Source organism: Watersipora subatra, chromosome 11, assembly GCF_963576615.1.
Source record: "Watersipora subatra chromosome 11, tzWatSuba1.1, whole genome shotgun sequence".
Taxonomy (NCBI): Eukaryota; Metazoa; Bryozoa; class Gymnolaemata; order Cheilostomatida; family Watersiporidae; genus Watersipora; species Watersipora subatra.
Window position 1 is genome coordinate 32,807,910 of NC_088718.1, and position 20,001 is coordinate 32,827,910.

A 20,001-nucleotide genomic window follows, 5' to 3' on the forward strand; every position below is an offset into this window, starting at 1 on the left:
ACTTTCATAATCTACAAACCTTGAAAATCGATGAAAATGTCAAGCTAGATAACTGAACACACATATCAGCGCTACCCTACTAATCCACAAAAATTTTAAAAATCTGCATTTGTGGGAGTACACCATTGGAAGCCAAACAACATACAGTCACAATATTAAAAGGTTGCTAAGAAAAACAACACACATTTATTAGTAGCTAACGGCTAGAGCATAATGCTCCAATTAAACTTGGTAGTTTCATAACTATATTTACTGGCAACATATTGATCAGAGAACTTGGGCTATTTTAACAGCCATCACAAAGCTGAGAAAATAATTTTAAAGAATTGCAAGACAAAATAAAAAAACAGAAAAAATGTACTTGTCAGAGTTTACCAATAAGATGAGTGAAGCAAATGGGTAACAAACAAACATCGACCTGCCGATGTGCATACAGATGTATTGCGGAAAGTTCACAAATATTCACGTCTATACCATCTCTTCTCGATTAGATACTGTCATGGTCCCCCTAAGGAAGAAGAAAACATCTTGCGCCCTTCACTCCTCTGCTGTGACTATAAATAGTGACATTTTTCTATGAAGTACATCTCTCAAGTAATGCTGTAGCCTTATTAATGTTAAACAAATGGCGCACATGCTCAGTGCAAGTAAAACCCCTACACTGCAGGGAGAATGCTACCTGTACACACTGACAATGAGAATGTCGTTGCCCCCTGATGCAGTGAAGCTGCAATTTCAACTTTATTCTAGAAAAGTAAAACATCAAAATAGCAAAGCATGTTCCCCAAAGTCAAATACATCTACTTGACAGAGCCTCACAAAACCACCTAAGGTGGTGGAAGGGGTGAGGGCATGCACCAATATTTGAAAGGAATTTGGCTAAAAGTTCTACTATCAGCATTGATATTTTTGCTCATTTCAAAGATAAATTTGTAGTTTCTGAGCACGAGCGATGCATCTGACATCTGCTTACATTTTTTTATTCAATTCGCAGACAACTGACAGTTATCAAAAAATTACAGTAGTTTTGTGATGCTTTTTTGAGCTTATAAGAGCTTGTAATTACACTTCCACATATTTGGCACCTACAACACAGCAGAGTAAGACATGGTGAATCTTTTCATATCAAATAACTGTAATGTGAATTTTGTTGCAAGTCAACCTTTAAACTATAATAAAAGCCATGAAGACCATGAAGGCTGTGAAGTGGTGAGCCGTGAAGCAAGCTCTTTTATTCGCAAGCAATTATTCCATTGTATCACGAGTAGGACGTGTGGCTAAATGGATTAGCTCGCCTTGCCCCTCGCCCGGAAGACCCGAGTTCATATCCAGTAAGAAGCAGATTTTTCATTTCTAAAACTTTATCAGTAGAACTGGACACACGAATGACAGACCAATAAACAAATGACAAGCACTGAGATTTCTATATATAGACTAGCAGTAAGCCTTGTGATACCTGGGATCTCTTTCCTTCCCATTCAGATAGTCAGCAGGTGGGTGTTTAAGAGGCTGGTTCTCAGGAATCAGACCTTGTTGATTGTACGGAGCATATGAATGTGAATTTGGATGAAATTGGCCAAACATAACCGATGTTTGGCCAAAACATCAGTTGAAAAATGTTTGGCCGAAAAATCCAGTCAAACATTGGAAACACATAGCGTTTTCGCAGGCTAACAGATGCACAGAATGATAAAGTGGAATTTATTAATATATACAGTGTATATATTAATAAATTTATTAAGTAATTTATTAACATATACACTATATATATTTATATATATATAGTCGAACCTCGATCTAATCTATTCCAGGGTTGGGACAGTTGGGTAAAATCGACGTATGGTGAAACCTCTCAACACGTGTGCTTTCTGAAACTTCCATTTTTGCAAAATGCCTATGCAGAGAAGCCTGCTTCTGACGACTGCTCAACATATTCATGAAAGAACCATGCACCTGTCCTTAACACTGTCCATAAGATGACCTGTGAGAATTTTTCCTGGCTGTTTTGTGCTATAAATCTAGCAAGGCTTTCAAACCAAATGATAACTTTTCTTATTCCTGATAATGACATTTTTTTTATCTCACCCATCTTCGATTTTTTATTTCTTTCAGATCCCTTTTCAAAGTAAACAACTTTTTGCTTCTTCCTTTACCATCCCTACCGACTTTGAGACCCATAGCTAAAGAATTAAAGTTTGATACAAACACTAAAATGCACTACATAAACACAATATGACAAATACTCACACGAAATAAAAACGATGTAGCTTATTGTTAATTTTTCACTTAGCTCGCCGTAAACAACAAATAGCGTCACATGTCGCCCTCAGGCCTTTTGGAAGGATTTCAGAAAATAAGGTATCAACATCCTAGCAATTTTGGCGGCTCCATAAGGTGCGGAAAATACCGTAATCAGAGGCCGGAAAAACACCACATTCTACATTTTAACCTGAAAAAGCCGTATCCCAGGGCTACAGTATCCTGGAGTTCTACTCTATATAATATATCATATACTCTATACATATATAAAATAATACTTTCTGGTTAACTGAAGTGGGTGGTAATGTCTACTTGAGTTCAAGTCTCCAACCAGAGCCCTGGGAGTTTGAGCACTTATCTCAAGATCTTAGCCGTTCCCCATAACTCCATTTTTTGCTAGCCACTTGTGTTGATTGTTGCCAGTATTACGGCAATCTTTATTTGATGTGCAGGTATTATTGCACCCAATGCTCCAATGAATACTGTGTTACAGTTGTTATTACAAGCCAGCACTTTTCAATCACCCCCTCCGAGTGGAATATATTTCTCCACTTTCTCCTTTTCTTAGCTAGCTATGTTGTAGTCATTGGGTACTGCTATTTCTATTATAGTAGACCTCTTGTCCTCTTTGTTCACCACTGTAATATCTGGCTGGTTTGCTACGACATGTTTGTCAGTCTGAATGTGAAAGTCTCCGAGGAGCATGGCGCGGTCATTCTCATTGCCTTTTTCTTCCCACCAGTGTTGTGGTTTATGGAAACCGCACTTATCGCATAGACTTCTGTACACAACACCTCCGAAATGGTTATGCCGCTCAGTGTAAATCCAGAGCACCAGCGTGTACATTTGTTGGAGTAACTTAACCAATTTTGGCAGAAACTGTGGCAGCATGAGTAGCCATGGAGCACGTCATCTGTTGGTGACTTTCATCTTTAATATCTGTACACCAGACAACTTACCTTCACCACAGGCGATATTCCTCTATTCCAACATTCGAACTAAATTGGTCATTTTCTCGGAGAGGCTCGACTACCTTGAGTTCTCTGCCTAACACTTCCTATCAAAAACTATTTATATGCACTACATTTCCATTGTGCGAGTAATACGAATTTGGAGTTGTGCTCACGTTGAGTTACAATGCGATAAGTGTTTCAATGAACATTCACATGTTGAGGACTAATGCAGGCCATTTGTTAAAAAGATAAGGTCTTCTATGCCAGAGGTCATAGTGGTGCACTTCTGTCTCACTTAACAGCACGCTTTCGAAATAGTAATGAATAATGTGTGAAAAATTTTAAAAACAGAGCATCTTGTGTGGCATTTTGTGGCGCATCATTTGCAAGTGTCATTTCTATCTTTCGCAAACATGAAATGTTCGATAAAAATTTGCGAGTAACAAAACTCGCTAAACTTGTGTGTTTTGCCATTTCAATCTAACAGATGACGCAAATTTGCGGATTAAATACATTATGGAAACAGCGATACATATATGTTGGTCTCAAATTGTATATGATACAACTAATGTAGATTGTGAGGTCAAGACCAACTAGTCTTTACATCAGAGAGTTCTTTGTTTAGATAATAATTTAACCATTCCTAATTTTCCTGATTCCTACTAACCAACTTAGTCTAATTCAACTGTGATTACCATTACAGGTGAAAAATTCAACTTATTCCAATCTTGGACAAATTTTCTACAAATCATGAAGCAAAGACCTTTCGAGGTTGTTGCGAAAAGACACAAGAAGCGTAAATAGTAATAGTGAAAGCAATCCGAAAGGAAGCTAAAGATTGTCATCAATTTGTAGCAGGTGGTGGGGAACAGTTATGGCATCACAAAAGCCAAGCTTGACATACCCAGTTGGTGAAAGGTCTATATCAAAAGAAGAACCACATGATCATGAGGAGATTCAACAGGCAAACACCTCCAGGATCAATGCTGAAAAATCAAAGGCAACACTTACTGAATCCCCACCACCTGCTGCACTTCTGGCCGAACAATCGGAGACAAGTATGAGAATGAAAGAAATACCAGAGTCTATCCAAACAGCTGAAGAACTACCAGCGCTTATAACACTTTCTGACCAAACAGAAGTCAAACATCGAAAACGACTACACTCAGATACAGCAAACTCACCTACTTTGGTCGATGTGAGTGAGGAGAATGAAGTTACTACAATACAAAATGATGCATTCACTGAGCCGGTCACAAAAATGGTAAAAGTCTCTCATTCCCCAGAATCAATGCCTCCACAAGAATCCAGCCATGATGCTTCTCCGCAAAGTTTTAGAGAGTTAAAAGACAAAATTCTTTCACCCTCTAGAATTTCACTAAGCAGTGAGAGCTCGTTGGCCCTTGAAAGCACAAGCAGTGAGGTAGATGAAACAGATGAAGACAGACTAGAAGTAGATTTAAGGAGTGGTGCAGCCACACCCATTGCATATGATGAAAACCCACTTGTATTAAATCTATCAGAAAGCAGTAGAGATTCCCAGAACGCTGAAGGTAAGATGACTGCTTATTTTGTACCAAACAAGTGTCGAATATGCGGCTATAGATTTCTATTTCAACTGTTCTTGATTTTATTCACTATTCTAAGGCGCTTTCAGATTTTACACTTTTGTGGGTATGTGTGTAGCATACACAAATGACATCAAGATTCTAGTCATGTATCTCTCACAATAGTAAAAAAAAGTATGGTATTTTACCAATCATTGGGGCCTACAATAAGAGAGCCACACTTTTTTAGTAAACAGAGGAAAAGTGTATGTCTGTCGGTGCATCGTTTTGTAAATCATCTTTGTGTAGCTTCTTTCTTTTCTTTTTTCTAATTATCATTTGTTTGCTTGCCGTATAGCAAATATGTTTGGCAATCGCAAGAAAAGTCTTTATTGGATTTGTTCACAGATGACTTTATAGTCAGTAAAGTAATTATTGCGATAATTTTATATCATTGCAAGTAGCGCATAGTAGACAACCCCACATTTACTACACAAACTGACAAACGCATTGTCAACACGTAGTGTAGATATTTACAGTGTCTAAACGTACAGTGCGCCATGTTAAAAAATACATGTGAATCTCAGTCGTGTAAGGGCCATAGCATACATGTGCTTAATGATTTTTACAGTAGAAAAATGCTATTGAATTATCATCAGAATAAATGTATTGTAACATAGATCGCCAATGATTTGTGATAGCAATAGCCTTTGTGTAGCTGTTTGAGTTATTATATTTTGTTCAAAGAAAAAACGATACATGTCAATGATGAAAACAACCCATTAGAAATCCTTAAGTTCATGGTTTCCCCGCATTCAAATATGGAAATAGTTATTTGAAACAGTTTATAAATAATTTCAATTTATAATCCATGCAGTGACATCCATATACATGTTATTATTGATAGTTCAGTATCTTGATCTATGTATAACTAGCTGTTATGCGAAGCCCTATTGTCAGCAACTTTTGTAAGACAATCTTAGATGAAACTACTATGTGTTGGAAATGAATAAAGTTGAGATTGTAGTGATTAATTATTTCATCTAATCACAGATGCGTCAGTTTCTTCTCTGCCGATGTAGACTAACATCTTCATTTCGAAACGAAGCACCGACAACATGTTACTGACATGCCTCCAAAGCGTTGCCGACGTATCTCCAACATGTTTAAAGTTGTCATTATTCAGATAGGCAAGGCTGCATTTGACGATCGTCCGGACCTCAAACGTTGTTTGGATAGTTGAAAGTCACATTGGCTTTTTGGTGTTTGCAGCCAAAGAGCATTTTTTCATGGGGGCATCCGAAGGATGAGGAAAGGAATTTGAAAGCACTTCTAATCTTGTGCCACAGACCTCACAAATTATTTCGTTGTTCATTAAATCGTTGTGTATACCTTAATTTTTTGGGTCTATTAGTGTGCCAAATTTTTTCAACTTCTACAGTGTTTATAGGATTTCTTGTTTGCGTATGATCTTAGTGAAGAGTCTGTAACACTTTATATCTTTATATAGAAAACTTAGAGGAGTGGTCACTAAAGGGTGCTGCAGTAGGAAGATTCATCGTTTCTCATTTGAGAATATTCTTGTCGCTTATTTTGTTCATCGTCGTTATTTCATTCGATTATTGTTACAGATCAATTGGGCGAGGAATCCATTCCTTCTACCATAGCGGCTGTCGATGAAGGAGACCAACCAGCAGCAGGACCGACAGGACAATGGTGGGAGTATGGCTCCCAGTCAAAAGGACCCAAGAGAATGCAGTTCGATATCCGTGTACCAGTTGAAAGTTCTCATCAGCGCCTTCACTTTGAAGATCCAGCATCTCAAACTTCGATATATCCAAACATTTCACACGCAGGAAGAATGAGACTAGGCGAGGGTAACGACATCACACCTGATGCACCACTTCTCAAATCATTGAGAGAGAAGATCAAGTCCACAAAAGAAAAACTAGACAAATGGTCGACCTCCAGCCATTCATCAAGTCCTAAACCAGTCATTTCTTCTCGGTAAAAAACGAGATTGGCTATTTTATTTTCTAAAAAAATAGTTGGACAAAATCTTATTTCTAATGAGTACAGACATTGCTGGATTCGGTAAAAGAGGGAGTGTTCAGAGAAAGCAATGACGCACAGAAAAATCGACCATGATGAAGAGTTCTGTATGGTTATTTGTATAAAGCTGGTTTTTTAAACATGTGGTCACGGTTAACTTTTTCATTTTTTAGGCGATTACAAAACCTATTCTAATAATAACCATGTTCTAAACGATAGTTTAGCCTGTGAGACAAAGCAAAGACACTCGCAAAAGATAAAAATATTTGATATACGATATATATAATTATATATATATTACTAGCTGTGCCACCCGGCGTTGCCCGTGTAATAGAAGAGTCTTTGGACAGAAAATTGATTTGTATTTAACATATAACAACATTTGCCATTCTAACTTTCAAACTACATATCATGAGAGAAGTGTGTCGTGTAGTTGAAATAAAGTAAGAGAAAAATAAAAACAACTGTAAAGGTTTTAAAACTTTGTCAAACAACTGTACCTTTCAAGCTAGTAGCCTGGTATATTGCCAATGAAAAACTTCACTAAGCTAGTTAATAAGGTTAGGCTTCCAATGACGGTAAGCCATGACTTACCATTCTGCATTGTTGTCTGCATTGTTGTCCAGCTCAGCTGTTCTAATAATAGCTATAGCCGGAAAACCAACAGACAGATATACGGACTTTGAGAAATGTATATAGATATAAGATATATATACATTATATTCGCAACTTTTGCGAGTGTCTTTGCTTTGTCTCACAGGCTAAACTATCGTTTAGGACATGGTTATTATTTGAATATTTTTGTAATATATATACAGTCAAACATGGATAACTCAAATTTCACAGGACCGAGCGAGAGTGTTCGAGTTATCAGAGAGTTCAAGTTATCAGAGCACTGTCACAAGTCCATGTATTTATTAGTAGATACATGTACATATACAAGTATAATATGATATAAATCAAAAGCATACATTGCTTGTTAAAAGTTTAAGGGCCTCTCATGTGAAGTTTTAAAAAATTTCGTCAGAAAGTATAGATATTTTTCTATCACTTGAGATTTGTTTGTTTAGTTGATGTGACTGCCAGGACGTTTTCAGATTCATAATGGCAAAACTTGATCGCGGTTAAAACGCTAAAAAACGACATCTTTTTCTTCTGAGCGTTTTAACCAAGATCAATTTTGCCGATTTTACTTTAAGCTTATCCAAAGGTTTCCACGCTTCTCCTTGCTTTCGAGAGGCTATCGCAAAGCGGATGTCTGGTAAAATTAGGCCTTTTGAAAACCTTTAGAAAAGTCGTTAACGAAAATACTTTGCCAATGGTGGTAATAATGACGCCTAGGAACTACTAAAATTTGATTTTTATCTCTATGGCTTGGAATAAAGTGATATTCTAAAGTGATAACAACCGGTAGCCGTTGTATAGCCGGTAGCCTCGTGTAGCCGTTGTGTAACCGGTAGCCTCGGTAGAGTTAGAGTTGAGTGTTAGAGTTAATGATGCTAAGTTCGAGTTATCTCAAGCAATTTATCATTGCATGGAAATGGACCAAACGAATCCGTTCGAGTTAACAACGTGTTCAAGCTATCCGTAGCTGAGTTATCCGTGTTTGATTATATATATATATAGTATATATATATAATTATATATATATATAGAACTTTATTGGCAATAATTTCATTTAAACTCAAAACAGATGTTTTACAAATTACGTCATATAAGAAATATGCCTTAATATAAATAAGTATTAACATCTTGAACCTAGTATCAAAATATATTAATATTAAAACATAATTAAAACATCTTAAAATAAACATCTTAAAATTAATATACCCAGCTTAATCCAAACAAAATTTGCAGAAGTTGGTCTAGTTCAAACAACAGCTTCACACCTTACATCAAATTTAATAAGTTCAAATTGAACCTGTTCTATGTTATTTCCAAATAACTTTCTATTTTTTGTAGGTTTGAAACGTTTTAGATCTTTTGATATTCAGTATAACATGTTTATTGCAAAAAATTATCACTCAATATTGGTTTGAACCTGTTGCAGGTTGTCACGCCTCCGAAGACGGGCTAATCACGAAGCCAATAAAATCATATTTGCTGGAATAACTACGGAAAGGGGTAAAGCTTTACTATAAAACATTCTTTTAGACATGTTGAACTTTTTTGTTTTATCACTTCACCTAAGTTTTTTTTATTATAAATAATAAATTCTTCGCTTTACTACATGCATGGCTATGAAACAACGCTGCCGTTTGTAGCCCATCTTGCTGCTGTTATAGTTTATTGCAACATTTTCATAGATTGCACAATCGGTAGAATATTGTTGAGCTTTGCGCTATTGGTAAGTTTTCCTTGAGAAGTTAGGGTGTCATCCTCACAGATACTCTGATATATAAAAATAATTCACGACACGAGTAAATCTAAAAATGCTTCAAGTGTGATCGTGGCAGCTAAGCTAGCATTTCGCTTTCTTAAAAGCTTGCCTCAATGCTTAGCACTTGAGCATGACAAGATCCAAAAGTACTTGTAATAATTAGTTTGTAGTTTATTTTCTTATTTGAGTAAGATTTGCTTAATTATAGTAAGTCCTTACGCCAACTTTTAATGTTCTTACTTTATTGTAACAGGAAACAGTTTTGTTTGAGTCCACATAGCTGCTGTTCAATACACGGATAAGTTGAGCTGTTTCATGGCGACTCTCCTACCACCACTAATACTACTACTACAATTATACGCAACTTCAAATGCAGTGAGAGTTAACATTTTGGGAAGCTTACGCATTGCATGTGTGTTAAATACAGTAAAACTATTTCTCTGAGCATAGTCAAAATTTAAGATGTTTTGTACCAATGTGTTCCTTACACGATTTTAAAATCATTGGACAAAAGACAGCATGCTGATGTTAGCATAGCATTACTCGCGCCTCATTGGTTACTCACGGAAGTGGTGAGAGTACGTTAGCATAGAATACTTCAGCATTACTCCCGCCTCATTGGCTACTCAAGGAAGTGATGAGAGTAGCACCAATTTTGAAAAGTGTGTAGCTACATATGTTCAGACACAGTTACACAACTTCACACGCAAGACAAATTTTGATGTCCTGAAATAAAACAATAATATTTAAATGGGTTTTAGAAAAAGTTAAACTTCTATGATCATTCAAGCGTCAATGAAAACAAAAAGATGACCCAATAAAATATACAAACATTGACTTTATACAAAAAATCATCAAGTTATTTTGCTTATCAAGTTACGTATGTTGTATCAAGTTTATTGTCATAATTTTCTATCGTTTAAGATTTTTTGTTTGTTTTAGGTGATCTGACAGCCAAGATGTTTCAAGATTAAAATAGACAAAACTTGATCGCAGTTAAAATGCTCGGAAGAAAAAGGCTTAACGAAAAATGATGTCAATAGTTTCACTTCCTGTTTGTCCCTCTCGTTATGACATCAGCTATTACATTCAAGCTGCAGTGTTAACCACCTCTATTGACATGCACCATAAAACCTCTATTTGAGCGCCACCTTTATTCAAAGGCCACTTCTAATAGAATACCACTATAGAAGTGTTGCAAAATATTGCGCCGCCCTCTAATTGAACGCCACCTCTATTTGACCAAGACTTTAACATTCGTTGATCTTTATGAACCCATAGTTGAGAGTGATGAGTAAAAAGATTTCCATACAGTGGTACTAATGATGACTCGACTACATCAATAACAATTAATATGTTCGCTGTTGCTGCAGTGGTTGCCATGGTTTTAGTGAAAGTGCACCTGAGAAGATCGATCGTAATAATCATCAGAACTAGACTCAGCTTCGAAGCCATTAAGGTCTAAATCCCATCTATTGTTTTCAGATTTGTCAGTAATATGGTCTACTATTTGAACTGAAGACTTCAAAACATTTGGATGAACGATGAGAATACTCTTCGGAAACTCCGTATTATGTAATAGCAGCCACTGCTCTGGTGTATCGAAGTCCGTTTCCTAACTTCAAAGCTTTATGATTTTTTCTTTAAACTTTGAAAGCGTACTATCGAAATAATTAATGGTTTTGTCGATCTTAATCTTGAAACATCCTGACGGTCAGATATCCAAAGCAACAAACAAAATTTTAAATGATAGAAAAATTTCTATACTTTTTGATAAAATCTGTCAAAATCTGACATGATTAATCTTTTAATTAGCTGGTGCTGAGAGCTTGACAAACTGGTAAGGAAGGTCTATTCTCAACTCAAACAAAATTGCATAAAATTCAGAAATTAAGCATATTAAAATATTAATGACAGCGGAGAAATAACTAAAAATAAATATAAATAGTGATATTGACAACTTATTTTAGAGAAATATTTCGAAATGGCTCCAACTGAACACTAATTTCACTGGTAGAGTGTAAGTATATTAGGGACAATTTAAACACTTTTTAGTGACACTTGACAAGCTTGACAGGTAGTTTGACATTTTTTTACTTATCTGTGCAAAGTATGTCATTTATAATGGTCAGCCTAATTGCATAGAAACATAAAAAAAATATATATACAGTACGTATATATATACACAATATATATACACATATACTAAATGAATGCCTGGTGTTGCCCGAGTAATCAAAAAGTTTCTGCACAGAAAATTTATTTTTATTTAACATATACAAAACTTACCGTCATAACTTTTAAACTTCATATCATGAGAAAAGTGTTTTGTGCAGTTCAAATAAATTAAGAGAAAAACTAAAACACCCGTAAAATTATTTTAATGTGAAATAATTAGCAAGTAATGGCTAGATAAAGTATGATTGGTTACAATGAAAAGTGAATTGATACAAACTAACTGAAAAAGAATAAAAATCACGAATGTGTTGAATTAATAATAGCGATCAGTATATAGAAGTGAGTCCATAAAGATGGTTGCTGTTGCCGCAGAAGCTATCTATCAAAATTTTGAATACGGCTGTACTGGTACTTCTTGATAGTTGATACTGGCACAAATGTAAAAATGAGATATCGAAATTAAATACATCAGTGAAGCGCACAAGGGTACTTTGTCTGATCGAACCAAGAGAGACTGGAAAGACAATTCCTACTCGAGAATGTCCGCGTGAACATTTTTTAGTTTTACAATTTCTAGCAATTTCCCTTTGCAAAACTGGAAATTGAAGATTGAAATTGTGCCATTACAGTTGGCACTTTAAGAGAACATTTGAAATTAAAATAGCACAATTGAAAATTACAAATAAAAAAAAGGATAATAGGTTTTGAAATGGCTTTTAAAAAACTTCAAAAGAAGAAGTGCAAAAGATAATATTAATTCATAATATAATTAATGCACATATTTAGCTTTAATCACAATAAGGATACCGTAGATGAGCTGAATCAGATAAGAATGGCTTAGCCTTGTAATTACATGCGTGTGTTTGCACACTTGCAATTGCAATCATCACAAGTTCAATTCCAGTTCGGTGAGGAATTTTTATTGCAAGACTTTAATCGTTAATACACATCAACGACAGAAAAAAAGACAAACTTTGAGATTTATAAAGGCACTAGCGGAATGCCCGGTGTTGCAGGGGTATTAAAAATCAGCTTATAAACAATGAGAGGTAATGTAGTTGTCTGCCACTTGCTATTAGCTTGGCACATTGCCAATGGCTAATTTGAGTAAGCTTACTAATTCGAGCTAACTACTTGCTCTCCCCATTGAGCATGCAAAAAATAACGCTACCGCTCTCCATGATATGCGTCGCAAGGGAGAGCGGTAGAGTATTTGCACACATATAATAACATATATCGCTTAATGAATCCATCAAGCTCGTGTGGTTTAATTGGTAAGGGATTGGACAGGCAAATGACAGGGTGCGAGATCAAATCTTGTGCGATACAGTTTCTTCATTGTGCAATTTTAATAGCTATAACCAGGCATACCGAAGGACAGATACACATACACACAAACGTCAATAAATGTATGTATACTAGCTGTGCTACCCGGCGTTGCCCGGGTAACAAAAAATTCTTTGGACAGAAAATTGATTGGTATTTAACATATAACAACATTTGCCATTTTAACTTTCAAACCAAATAATTATGATAAGAGAATGGTTTTGTGTAGTTAAAATAATTTGAGAGAAAATAAAAACAACTGTAAAGGTTTTCCAACTTTGTCAAACAACTGTAATTTTCAAACTTCATATCATGAGGAAAATGTTTTGTGCAGGTCAAATAAATCAAAAAAAATAAAACAATTTTAAAAGGGTTTAGATGTAAATACGAAATAATTAGCAAGTAATAGCTAAATTAAGTCGGTTTTGCTACAACTACAATAAAAGATGATCCTGTAATGATACAATTAATACAAACTGAGAAAACAAAATAAAACTGCTGAATATGTTGAATTAATAATAGCACTTCTTGCATAGAAGTGTGTGGGTATGAAAAGGTTACTGTTCTACCAGAAGCTATCCATCAAAACTTTGAATACGACGGTACTAAGAAATATGACAGAATATGGTAGTATTTTGTAGTTAAATTTTATTAGAAAAATGTCTGCCAAAATTGGTTGAATAAAAAATTAATATTAATAATAAAGATTGGAAACTAACCAAGTAATAATAACAGTGATAGGAAAATGAATAATGTTTAAACTTCAAACACGATACTCAAATTATGTTTAAAAAAATGCAAGTTGAAATAATAACGACGATGAAGCAAACTTTAAAAACTTATATTATAAACTCAAAAGTTATAAGAAGTTTATAAATGTAATAAAAGAATGTAAATGTATGTAAATATAAGAGAGTGAGGAATAACTGATACTTGTAATCTTACACAATAAACCTTACAGTAATCTTACAAATTTTTGTTGTAAAACGTGAAATTAATTACGAATTACTAATTGGCTAGGTTTAGAAGGAAATATGTGTAAGCTAATACACCTAGCTGTACAACCCGGCGTTGCCCGAGTAATAAAAAAAGTCTGTGGACAAAAATTGATTTGTATTTAACATATAACAACATTTGCCATTCTAACTAAAAACAACTGTAAAGGTTTTTAAACTTTGTCAAACAACTTTTAAACTTCATATCATGAGGAAAATGTTTCGTGCAGGTCAAATAAATTCAAAAAAAATAAAACGACTATAAAAGGGTTTAGATGTAAAAATGAAATAATTATCATGTAATAGCTAAATTGTCTGTTCTGCTACGATTACAATAAGAGGTGATTCGGTAATGATACAATTAATACGAACTGACAAAACAAAATAAAAATTCTGAATATGATGAATTCATAATAAAAATTTTTGTATAGAAGTGTGTGTATAAAAAATCACTGTTCCACCAGCAGCTATCCATCAAAACTCTGAATACGACGATACTGGTACGATGATATGTAAAAATGAGATATTGTAGTGTCTTTGTCTGATCAAAGGAGAGAGAATCTAGAGGCCTTCCTACTCGAGATAATTCATATATCAGCGTGAAAAGTATTAACCTTTACAGCAATTTAGCAATTGAACCTTACTAAAAGTCGGAAATAGAAGTTCACAAAAACGCACAAAAGGCATCGTGTTTCACAAAATTAATAGAATTTAATTGCCAAATTCTAATATTGAGAGAGTGTATTGTTGATATCGTTTTGCCGAAAATAAATTAGCCCTAATACGGCAAGGACAAAAAGGCATCGCATTTCATAGAGCTAAAAGAATTCACAGAGTTGTAATTATTATGTCATTTTGGTGTGATAAAAGAAAAACGCTGTACACATTATATATAAAGAGAGTGCAATTGTATGAGCTTCCGTGGTCTCGTGGTTAATGTCTTGATTTATCAATCTGCGTTTGTGATCTTCGCGAGTTCTAGTCCAGCATAATGTGGAATTTTAAATTCAAAATTTCAATAGTTATAGCTGGACATACCGAAAACAGAAACACATACTTTGAAAAATATATATCTATAAATACAAATATGTAGGTTTATGTATTTATATATATTTTCGTATTAAAAAGTGGTTTTCTCACACTATCACTTGATGAGAGCAGACCTAAGTACTCTTTATATTATACACTATATATACATATATACATTATACTATACGTAGATATATATTTTGTATTTATATATTTTGTATTTATATCTTTTGTATTTATATACTTTGTATTTATATATTTTGTATTTATATATTTTGTATTTATATATTTTGTATATATACAATGTATATATTATTTATATTTTGTATTTATACAAAATGTATACAACATATAATTTTATACTCTATCACATCTATATCAAGAAAATGAGAAACAATTGCTATATGCCTACTATATTCATTTTTCTTATTTTAAAATATTAGGGAATAGTCGATTTCCTGACCAAGTTGCAACTTGTACGGGCCGGTGAAAACATGACTAGTTTGTAAAAATTATTTGTCTGATTTTCAAAACAGCTTGAAAAAAACAGGTGCGAGTTGTTGACAAATAGTAGCAATTGTAAACTGTTATTGTTACAAATGTGGTTGTAACATGCTAGTTCTGGTAATATTGGAGTAGTGTATAGACTGCTTGGGGTCAATATAAAGGGTGCTTGCGAATTACGCATATGCACCCCAAAATAATTTTTAAGAAAAGAAATTCAAAAATAATTCATTTAATCATGAAAATTTTAATAGCCTTGAAAACGGGACACAAGAAACCGTCATTGCTTGTCATAACAGCTGACAGGAAATATCAGATTAGAGTGGATTTATTACTGCTGCCCTAGCTGCTAGTATTTTAGTTTCACCCACTGCTGCATAAACACGAACAAAATTTTATCAAATTTCTTCCATTTTGTACTAAGTAATCGTTTGTATTGTCTCGTTCATCATACACATATTCAATCTACCCGCAAACGTTCATCGACTCTGCAACATAATTTATTATTATCATTGCATACGATTTTTTTTTAAATATCTTGCAGAAGACAAAAAAAATGCAATAAAGACTTCAATAGCAACTAATTTCTAAATAGCGAATAATTCTTGTTGAATTACTAACATTGCAATCACGCCAGCAGTCGGAAAACTCTTTAGCACAAAAAAATAATACCTACACAACAAGCGTTCAGATACCAAGCACCTACATGGTGCAAGCGTCGTACTATGAGAGTGGTCAAATAATTTCTTTCGATGACAAGATCTAGAGTACACTTATGGAATCCCAAAGCACCCAAACTAAATTTAGGGCTTTTAGATAACAACTATCTGAATGGCCGGCGTTGCACAGACAAAAAGGTTTTTGCACAGAAAATTTATTTTTAATCCACATATACAATATTTACTATTCTAACTTTTAAAGGCATTTGTTTATTTTTGTGTGTGTACGGCCAATGCATATTTGAAAATTTGAGGCATAGCTAAAACAAATTTATAGCTAAAACATAAAATAAATGAATTATATAAAGGATTTCATGCAACAATTATAAGTGAAGTTTTTACATTTAATATAGTCATGAAAACTTTGAAAGTGTAATGAATTTTGAACGCACTATACTTCACAATTTTGCAAATGTAGAAATAAGTGTATTGTTGGCAGTAGTAAGCGGGTGAGTGTCATGCGTAGCTATTACCTCAATTCCACATTTACTTCCAACCGTCGCTGCTTCGTGTCTTGCACCAACATGCCCTGCAAACCTTCATAAATATTGTGCAGGCCAAAGGTTTCTGTTTAAGGAGATGATTTGAACGCTTGAAGAGACGTAGCAGCAGTCTGCAGCTGGAGGAAAGCCTATAAACTGTCCGTCCATATAAGTTCAGAAAGGTCGTGTAACAATTTCTTGTGTATTACCGATGTAGCTTGCCAAGTTTATCTGCTGCTGCAAGATTTCCTCTGCTGCTCGAGTTAAATGCATGCAAATATTACACTATGACTAAAAATAGACAAACCCATTGTTCTTTATGAGCCGTCATTGCTATATTAAGAGCGTTGTCTGTCTGTCCGAAGTGACACTAAGGACTGGTTCACACTATATCGACGTATGTCAGTGGTTTCCTTGCAACGTTCATCATCGATTATGTGAACCGAGAACTGATAGTATCAATGAAACAACGCGGACACGCCAGAAGAGTTTGCAGCTGTCAAACTTTCCCGATATTTCGCCGAGCATCGACGACCGCCTTTCAAATGTGAATCAATTCGGCGATAGTAATTTACAGTCGCTGATAGCGTGATTTAGTCATATTCGTTTATGATAGTCACTGCGAGACTAGTAGTTGATTCCAGCACGCGCAAATGAAGAAGTTTCTTCGCAAAAATTTAAAAAGGAAAATGAGAATATTACGCCACGAAGTATTCCCTGTGCAAACGCTGATGGGTTTGGTTTGTGATAATGTGAACATCGGTATCATCGATGATCACCGAAGTATTGTAGCATCAATGCCGAGATACGGCGATATAGTGTGAACCAGCCTTTAGGTGTTAGCAAAAAGACTGTTTGTAACTGGATTTGAACTCACAACTTTCAGCTAGGTAGACTGACACTCTATAGCACCTGCACCAATCAAATGCTTTGCTGTATTTTGGAATAACTGCGCAGTTACTTATCAACTGACTATCTCTCACAGCGTATGAAACTACCAGTTTTTATAATTTTATGACAATCGTTATCTATGTTATAATTATAATACTTGAAAATGATGAAATCGTGTTACGGAAAGTTCCAGTTCAGTCTGTGAAAAGCCTGATGAGCTGAGTATGACATCCGGATTCAAAAAGTAAAAGGAAGTAAAATAAAAATGATTGATACAAATAAAACAAAAATTTTATATGAAAATCGTTAAAGCAGATTTTCTTAAATGTCCTTTTTCTATGCAAATATATCAAGATGAGCAGATCAGGCATTGTAATTTTTATATAAACAAAACTGATTACTAGTATCAATGTCAATGAACAGAATTCAGCGTATTTAGTAACAGAATGAATCATTTTGCATTACTTTAAACCATGTTAGTAGGCTAGGGCAGTGTAAAAAAAAACCTGAGCTCCTCATGTGCATCAACGATATTCATAGTTTTTGATACCGTGATACTCAAGGCAGTGCGCATTCTTCTAAACAACTCAAACTTTGCGGCTTACAGCCTTCTCTTTGATGGGATCAGCATTCTTCTCTTCTTTCTCCGACGGTTGCAACTCTAGCCTTCTGATTGGTTGAAAAATGTAAGCGGCTGAATTAGTCATAAATTTTCGTAATGTTGTACAAAAAATAAATAAAAATATAAAAACTATCACAATATTTCATATAAAAACATGAGAACTAATTATTGAAGTTAAATAAATGTTGTAGTGTCCTTGTTGTCCATAAACGTCTGTCATTGGAGCTTATCACTGGTTTATTACAACAACAAAATTGTAACAGAAATTGCAACATTAAAATTACAATATTAAAATAATTTTTCTACAGGTACATTTGTAGTGAGTTGTGCAAGTGAATTAAAAATCTCAAGAATTGTTACAGTTTCTTGGGTTTTTCTCAACAAAAAATGACAGCAATATGCAAACGATTTTTATAGCAAGGAAAATGAGGGTCTGTGCTCAGCCTATCCAAGAAATTCCTCAATTGGATTGAGAATAAAATAGTGTAAAAGAAATTTTAATAAAATACTGTCATGGCAACTGTCTGTTCGATCTTTCGTATATAGACTACAGGAGATGTAGCCTACATTTTATATACTTTTGTGCACAAAAGTATATAAAAATAAATTGAACTTATTTGCAATTAGTTCAACTTTGCATTTTACATCTTCAAATTCTACTGCAATTAATTATTCAACTTTGTTTTTGATCAAAATTTTATCACAAAGTATTAAAATATGTTTATGGATCACAGGCTTTAGTTGTTAGATGGCGTAAAATTTAGTAGATTTAGTGGTGTAACATATCTGTGGCCTTCAGAGACCGGTAAACGCAATAAACAACTCCGTTTTTAAAAGCATACAAATACTAAATTTTTATGAAAAAGAAAGCTAACACAAAAAGCAAAAAATACAATAACAATATTCCAACAACAAATTACACAAAATTCCTGACGCTTGTATATGTAAGTTAATCAATTTAAAAATGACAGGTTACGAAAATGTAATATTTTTGACATTCGAACATTAAAGAAATATTAGCTTTTCAATAAGAAAATGTTAGCACAAACGATCACTGATGTATTGTGGGATTAAGGCTGGCATACTGCGACACAGTGTAAATCAGCCTTAAGATGTTTAGTATGACTGCAGACCAGTTGTATGATGACTATGTCACTTAATAATAATAATAATAATAACAAACACAATATTAAAAGTAAACAACTATATTTGCAGAGGCACTGCTGGGAGTTATTCAGAAGGTACAATCATTAATGGAAACTCAACAGGATACACCTATACAGCTGCTGGAGTATTTTAACTCACTGCGCCAGAAGTTGCCTACTCCTGTTGCAGGCGTAAAAGTGGATTATATTGATAAAGTATTGGCCAATTTGGATGAAGAGAGTGAGGAAAGTGACTAATCTCCCCTGTTCAAATGCCTTCTACGCACATTTGTCACAGATATATGCCTTATTTAAGTATAGTGATGTTATATTATTTTTACCTATATTATTTTGGTCAAGACGAAGGTCAAACTCAAACCTAATACCTTTACTATGATGCTTGCCTATTAAGTAAACTCAGTCATTTAGTATGGGGATATCAACACTGGGAATGCGATGGTTTGCAAATAATTTCAAAAAAATTATTTCTACGTTGTTATTGCTATATTATGTAAAGCTTTCATTTTGGTTTTAAGCAGGGTAACTATTTAATCAAGTGAGCAAAAAATTTTAAATCCTCCCTAAATAATGTAGACTATGGAAATGATTTCAGGCCAGTTAAAAAAACTCCGCCAACATATTATCAAACTAAAGTGAACATGAAAACTGATTTTAATAAAATTCTCGCAAAAATCTTCAAATCTTTGGAGTAAAATATTTTTTAACTGATTCGAATCTATTTATGTGCTATTTAATTCGTCCTCATATAAACAGAAAATAATATAATAATATAAATATATAAAAATGTAATGTAAATATTCTATGAACAAAATTTATGCTTCTGAGTCCTATTCATACAATCTATATCATGTTATACATTTTTGCAAAATGCTTAAGAATTTTTTTGGATTTGTATTGT

The 20,001-nt window shown here is 34.1% G+C and overlaps 1 protein-coding gene across 1 annotated transcript; it reads left to right on the plus strand.

Annotated features, from left to right (window-relative positions):
- Nucleotides 1-4,010: 4,010 nt before the first annotated feature.
- On the plus strand, nt 4,011-19,920 carry LOC137407984 (protein CREBRF homolog). Its single transcript, XM_068094373.1, has 4 exons — nt 4,011-4,765; nt 6,391-6,766; nt 8,862-8,935; nt 19,153-19,920. The coding sequence occupies exons 1-4, from the start codon at nt 4,087-4,089 to the stop codon at nt 19,338-19,340; spliced, it is 1,317 nt and encodes a 438-aa protein (XP_067950474.1). The 5' UTR covers nt 4,011-4,086; the 3' UTR covers nt 19,341-19,920.
- Nucleotides 19,921-20,001: the final 81 nt, after the last annotated feature.